We start from the raw sequence: 7,609 nt of genomic DNA on the forward strand, positions 1-7,609 counted from the left end.
CTGCTAATGCACCTGGCAGGTGGTAGTTGATGACTCAGCAACTTGGGTCCCTCCCACCCATGTGAGAGACCCTCATGGAGTTTCTGGATCTTGGTTTCAGCGTGATCCAGTCCCAGCTGCTGTAGTCATTTGGTGAGCTAATCAGTGGATAAATCTCAACCTGTCTCTCCATTCTTAACTCCAGGTTTCCGCCAATCAAAAAAAAATAAATATATATTTTTAAAGTCCCAAGTAATTTCACTGACTTAATTTTTCACTATAAAGAACTAGAAAAGTCAACTATACTCAAAGGTAGTAGAAAAGGGGGAAAAATTGGGATTTCAGTTAGGCAAAACAGAGAACAAAGACGAAATAGAGGCAATCAATGAGACTGTATTAGTTCTTTTAAAACATTAAGAAAATTTATAGGGGCCCATTCCTTCTCCCTCCTCCCTCTGACTTTCAAACAAATAAATAGGGGCCAGTGCAGTGACTCAACGGGCTAATCCTCCACCTGCAAATGCTGGCATTTTGCTTGGTGCTGGTTCCTCTCTTGTTTACTCCACTTCACATTCAGCTCCCTGTTTATGGCCTGGGAAAGCAGTGGAGGATGGCCCAAAGTCTTTGATCCTGTACTTGTGTGGGACACCTAAAAGAAGCTCCTGGCTTCTGGCTTCTGATCAGTTCAGCTCTGGCTGTTATGGCCATTTGGGGAGTTAATCAGTGGATGGAAGATCCATTTCTTTATTTCCTTCTCCATGTAAATCACCCTTTCATATAAAAATTGAAAATCTAAAAGAAAGATTAAGCAATTCTTTTAAAACGAAAAAAAATTACAAATGCTTAGATAGGTTGATAAGAAAAAAAAAAGAAGAAACTGAAATTTAAAAAATAACTTAGAAGAAGGGACACTGCTTCTAATTTACAGAGATAAACCAGACTAGAAGAAAGCTACAAGCAATCGCCTGCCAACTTGGTGAAAGTGACCTACCAACTAAGAATCCATAACTAGTAAGAAACATAAAACATTAATTATAACTCTTGCAATAAACAATATACCACAGAGTGGAGTCCACACTGGTAGTTGTATGAAACATTTAGGGTAAACTTAGCATGATTACTTCTTAAACACTCCTAAAGAGGAAGGAATACTTCCTAAGTGATTCTATGAGGTCAGCCTTACCCTGATGCTAAAGTCAGACAAAGACACTACCAAATACCTACAGATCAAATTCTTTACCAATACTGATGTGAGATTTTCAACAAAATAGAAGCAATATGGAAATAACATACAGAAAGAATTCTATATCACAAGGAAATGACAATCATTCCTGGGATATTTAGTCATGTGAAACCAATGTGTACACAATTTTATTTCTTATACCTTTATAATGCCCAGGATGAGAGAGAAGACATTAAGAGTACAGGAGGGTGGGGGAACTGCTGAGGGCATGTTTGACAGGGGAGGAAGGACTTCTGGGGTATTCCACAGACTGGGCAACTGATTTTTCCAGTAGGTGAGGGAGCGGAGATGTAGTGGTTTACAGGTGGGAAACTCAAATGTATGTCTGGGTCAGCTCAAAGGCACTGGCCCGTGTGGGAGAGTTGGGCTGGGCTAAATAGCATTATCCATGGTTCATTGGCACATGCAAAAGCTGGGGCTAGGAGCAATGCCTCGTTCGGTTAGGGGCTGGAGGCAGGCCTGGAGGAGGTTATTTGGGGTCACCCTGATTAGACTGTGGGACCCACCAGTATGCATGAGGACCAGGTCTATGGCAGGCTGGCTGGACTAGACTGCAGCACCCATTGCTTTGCATGAGGTAAGGGACTGGAGTGGAGCTGGTCAGCTAATTCCATCCACTGGTATGTGCTTTGGCTGGTGGAGGTGACACAACGAACCTGACCCTGCACTGGCTGGTGCACAGAAGAATCAAGGCTGAGGTCACCCCAGACAAGGTTACTTGACTGCTGGAATCAGACCTTGGCCGCAGGAAAAAAAAAATTACAAATTATGTGGTGTGACCTTGCAGTGCATGTGTCAGGACTGAGCTTTCTCAGGTGCGGATACCTTTGCAGTGGACAGCATGCCTAAATGCAGCACACAGGGGTTATGACAGCCAGCTCATCTGGAAGGGGAAGCTCATCTCAGCAGGGGAAGTTAACTGCCCCTTCAGAGAATGCAAAGAACAGGCTGGAAAATTCTCCTGGCTGAGCTTGCAACATGTTGACAGTTCAAGATGCACTTTGTCAACTAACCAACCTTGGAAAAATTCTCTCAATCCTGGAGCAGTAAAACGAGCAACTTCTCAGAACCATCAAAACCACACAGGTAACATCCTATGAAAACTCTTCCGCACATTAGGGTCTATAGGGCATCATCAAACGAGCCTGCCCCAACCCCAGATGCTGATGTAGATTGACAACAAGGAATAGTCCTTTCCCTCTCCTCCTCCTCTGACACAGGACAAACAAACAAACAAAACAAAACAAAAAAACCTGAAATATTTGTTCTACCCATCTTCCTCCATACCTTTCCCTTCGCACCCTAATAAGAGGTCCACATGGTCTAAAGGTCTCACACATCCTAATTTCAAAACTTACCAGTTACAGTAATCAGAACAGTGAACTACCAGCATGAAGGAAGATAACTAACTTTAATGAATAATCTAGAAATTTAAGAAAGAAATCTTTGTAAACATGGTCTTTTTGTTCGATTGTTTATTTTGTTTTGTCTTTTTGACCAGGGTATAAAGATAATTCAATGGAGAAATGGTAGTATACATAATTGGTGCTGGGAAATCTGGATATCCATATGCAAAATAGTGATGTTGGACTGTTACTTCTCACCAGATTCAACAGTTAACTCAAAGTGGATCATAGTCCTAACTCTAAGAGATAAAAGTACTGCACTCTTCAAAGAAAATGCCGGAGAAAATTCTTATGACATCGAATTTGGAAATATTTCTTACATTGATACCTAATGTATACGTAGCAAAAGACAAAAAAATAGGTGAATTTAACTTCACAAAAATTAAAAGCTTTGTACATGAAAGTAATCATGTACAAAGTCCCAATTGGGAAAGCAACCCGTCGGATAGGAGAAAATATTTGAAAGTTATATCCCTAATAAGGGATTAACAAAGACTACTAAGGTTCAAGAACAAATAAACCTATCACAGCTTAAAAACTGATAAAAATAATATTTATAATTGCCAAGAAATAATTTTAAAAGATATCCAGCATCAGTAATCTCTAGAGAAAGCTAAAACCCCAAAGATATTACCCTACATTTGCTAGTATGGTTATTAAAAACATACAAGTAAAGTAAAGCAAAATTAGAAAATGAACTATGTTGGTGAGATGTAAAGAAACGATAAACTGTGTGTATTGTTAGTAGTAAGATAAAGTTGTTTAGCTGCCATGGAAGATTGTAAGGCAGTTTTTAACAAAACTGGATTCAGCATGTCATCCAGCCCTTCCGTGTGCATATGCATAACCAGACAAATTCAAATCAGAGACTTCAAAAGAGTTTTCTATACCCAGGTCAACAGCAACATTCACAGTTGCCAAGAAGTGAAAGCCAGCCAAGTGTTTATCAAAGTCTGAATGAGTTAAGTAAAAATGTGGTAAATACATACAATAGAATACCATTCAACCTTGAAAAGCACGGCAATTTTTGCACACACTATAGCATTATGCTAAGTGAAATAAGCCAGGCCTGGAAGACCAGTAATACATGATTCTATTTTATCAAGTACCCAGAGTAGGTCAATTAACAGAAAGTAGAATGATGAGAATTTTCTAAGAGGCTGGGGAGAGAAGGGGTGAGGAAATTAATATGGATTAATGAGCACTAGCTGAGGAATCAGGTCAACACATCTTCCTCTCACTGTAGACAACATTATAAGCTTTGATGGTTGCATGGAAAGATTTTAATTCACATGATGTTAGAGCATCTTTAACTTCATAATGCTATTTAGGATCATCAAGTATCTGTTACATATTTGCCCACACTGAAGTGTATGCTTATAATACTATTGCCAATACACCTGAATATTTTCTTTTAATCTGATTTGAGGCAGGGTACTTCACATAGTTTAGTATGCCAAATATCCTGGTATACAGATAGAAAAGATGGTAAGTGATCATCTGACAGAGCTCAGAAGCACTGCTGTTGAAATGTTTCTGATTCATTTAAGGTACTTCTTGGTCTTCTTACCCAAAATGACTGTCCTTTTTCATTCTACCTTTCTAAATTCTACCCATCGTGGTTGGTGCTGTAGCAAGGCAGGTGAAGGCCCCTGCTTGGGAGGCCCGCATCTCGGCTACTGCAGTTCCAATCCAGCTCCCTGTTAACCGGAGGCAGCAGATCAGGGCTCAAGTGCTTGGATTTCTAACATCTGTGTGGGAAACTCAGCTGGAGTTCCTGACTCCCAGCTCTGATCTTGTCTAGGCCCAGCTGTTGCTGGCATTAGGGATATTAAACCAGCAAATGGAAGATTCTCTGTCTCCGTGTGTGTGTGCCTGTGTGTGTACTTTTGTAAAGCAACAAAGCTCTTAAACATTCTACCCATTTGTTTAGGGCCAAGCTAACACACAGTCTTTTATAAAGAATTTCCTGACACCTCCAGCCAATATTCAACTTACCAGCTTCTGGTCTCTACCAAATTATCTAGCGTTTAGAAATAAACTGTCTGGTATTATTTGCCATCATTTTGTTTCACAATTAATTGAAAAATGGACAATTATTCTTGCGTGAAAGCATAACCCCAAATAACTAAAAACCAAAGAGTAAACGTGTTTATTCACGCTAAAGCCGAGTGAAGCCTAATATGAACATGAGATCAAAATCACTATTGATCTGGGTTTTTCAATGAGTTAGTTTTAAAAATTGGCTTACAAAACGCCAGAGAATCACTTGCTCTTATGCCAACTTCCACGCACACACACACCACCTGAGTATGTGCATGGGCGCATACAAAATCTACCACACACACCTGAGTAATAACTGTATGGAAAGAAATTCTGGGAAGTAAAATAACATTTGTTTTCAGCAAATAGGAAACTAAAACAATATTGGTCAAATTGCTACACTCAAAAATTCTACTAAGGCAGGTGAATAACAAATTCACACACCTACAATTAATTGTCTTTAAGCTAACTTCAGAGTTCATTGCGCTGGTGCTCTAGGTCATGCATTTGGGCACTAGATTGAACTGCTGGGTTAATTTGGAATTTTATGTTTGGATTAGAGATAAAGCTAAGCCAAGGGAAAAAAATACAGGACATGGCGCAGGGCAGTTATGTTTCCTCTTACGAAACATCCACTTCAACAAATCTAACAAAACAGAGCTCACCTTTTTCAGTGAAGCTACACACCATTCATTTTGCATTCAAATCCTTGCTATTAACTCCTAATATTTGTTAAAATGATATTGTTTGAATGGGATTTTAAAAAAAAGCTGAATATTATTTCAGGCTTTCAAGCCATAAGGATAATAGTGCCTTTAGGTTTTCCATTCAACTAGGAAAATTATAGCTTCACATTCGCAACACTAAAGCTAATGCAGTGTCAGCACCTCCATCAAATCCTGCCGTTCAGCAGTTTATAATTCAAGCAGAAATGTTCACTCCAGGCCCAAACTTGGCCTATGCCATCTCTAAGAAAATGGAGAAAAAAATATTTTGGCTAGAGCTGACGTACAAAAGCAAAAGAGAGGGTGCTTTTACAAAGTGCTTTGAAAAACAGCACCGAGAACTTGAGAACCTAACTAGGGATTGCCCAATTGACATCTTTCATTCCCGAAGTTACAAAAATGACCTCAATCCCATGACATCACGTGTCAGGAGTATCATAATGGCTTGCAGGACATTTTCCATCAGGGCTGATTTCCCATATCGGGCAGAGTTCCATATCAGATAGAGAAAAAAAAAATCAGAGTGTACAATAAGGACAAATAAGTAAAAATTTCTCACGAGGATGACACCAAATTAAACCCGTTTTTCTTTCAGCAGAAAATTCCTAGTGCACCAAATACACATATGACATTCAAATTTTTTTTTTCTACAATTTTTACGAAAGTTCACCGTGGAAGAAACAACAACCTTTTTTTTTTTTTGTCTTTCTAGATGTTAAGCTCGACTAAGAATACCCTAGTGGAGAAGTGGATTTCTGCCTGCAGGAATGAGTCAACTCTGGGATCACCTGCAATCTGAAGTCACAGGAGGCCGGTTGGCTGCAGACAGCTCAAAGCCTCTGACATCCTGTGGACAAGACACTACCTCCTCTGCTCTCCCTTCCAAATACATCAGAAGTACATGAAGTGGTACCAAGGCGTTCATAATCTGTTCCTCCTTTCACTTGTATTAATGACCAGTACACACACGATGTTCTCCTAGGCGCTGTGTGGCTCTTTTCTCTCAGCCTCTAGCCAAGCCAGGTCACAGAGGATGGGACAGGGGCCTTGCCCTTGCGTTGGTAAGAGAAAGGGGACAGTTCACATAGAGGACGCCAGCACAGTGTTGGAGTGCCTGCCTGACAACTTCGGAGTCAGGTTTGGCGGTGTCAGGATGACGCCTCCTCCCTGCGCCACCACAGCTCAACACCCTCCAAGTCGCCCTCACACAGGGGCCGTTCCCTCCCCCTGCCAGTAACGGTCACTCCCTGACCACGCACTGCATGAGCAAAGGACCCCGGCTTTGGTGAACGGGGCCCTTCATCTGGGAGAAGGGGCTCACCTAGTGGGCTAGAGTTTGAGGACTGAGGGTAACGCGGCGTTGGGAAGGGGAAGCAAAGCGGTCTGGCGCAGGGCCTGGCCTGGGGCTTCCTCAGAGTCGCGGGACGCGAGCGCTTCCTGGTCTCCGGCCTCACCTGATTGAAGTGCGCAGCTATTAGCGACGGTTCCCATATCTTAGAGCCGGTGCTCACTGTCCCGCCTTTCTCTTTCTTGGGTGCCATTCAAAGGACGGGAGGAGCATTGGCTTCGAAACCGGGCTCCCTCCCGGCCCAAGCGTCCTCGTTGCCATAGTAACAGCAAAGGCCACGCCTGCTTTCCCGAACCTCCGTCGGCGCCCCCCCCCCCCCAGCCACAGGCCTCCTGGGAGCGACCGCTCTGGTCGCCACGGCAACCAAACAGTCTAGCGGGGCAGCCTGTGGGGTCAGTGGGGTCAGTGGGGTCAGTGGGGTCAGTGGGGTCAGGGCTCCCGGGCTCTGACCCCAAAGCCCAGTTAAGTTGCAGGGTTTTCCGTGAGGAGCACAGTGACCCTGTGCGCATGGAGGGGTCAGGCTGAGGCTGCTCTTGGGCTCAGCAGACAACCTCACTTGGTTTTCAGGGGATCCACTCTGTTGAAAAGGCTGTGCAGTAGTTGAGGGTATCTGGAATCCTCCAGACACCCTGCTATGTCTTCTTTTGGACTGCAGTAATGTGGAATGGAACACAGACCACCACTACACACACCACCACCACCACCACTACCCCTATGCTGTTTTGTCACTCATGATAATCCACTTCCTTAGGTGAAGCTGAACTTGACCTTAACTTCCACTTTGGCCCTAGTCCTGCCTCCTGGGCCGTGCTAAATAAGGGCAAGTGTCATTGTAGAATGGCTTGGAAATAAGGATGAGTCTTTT

General features: G+C 42.7%; 1 protein-coding gene across 1 annotated transcript in view; it reads right to left on the minus strand.

The window, feature by feature from the left end:
* Positions 1 to 6,937, minus strand: part of SPAG17 (sperm associated antigen 17) — a 198,100-nt gene extending 191,163 nt beyond the window's left edge. The window contains exon 1 of the mRNA XM_040998349.1: positions 6,851 to 6,937. Coding sequence (XP_040854283.1) covers positions 6,851 to 6,937 — 87 coding nt within the window. The remainder of the gene's footprint in view (positions 1 to 6,850) is intronic.
* Between the last annotated feature and the right edge of the window lie 672 nt (positions 6,938 to 7,609).

This window comes from Ochotona curzoniae, unplaced genomic scaffold (genome assembly GCF_017591425.1).
Source record: "Ochotona curzoniae isolate NIBS_2020 unplaced genomic scaffold, NIBS_Ocur_1.0 scaffold_1037, whole genome shotgun sequence".
Taxonomy (NCBI): domain Eukaryota; kingdom Metazoa; phylum Chordata; class Mammalia; order Lagomorpha; family Ochotonidae; genus Ochotona; species Ochotona curzoniae.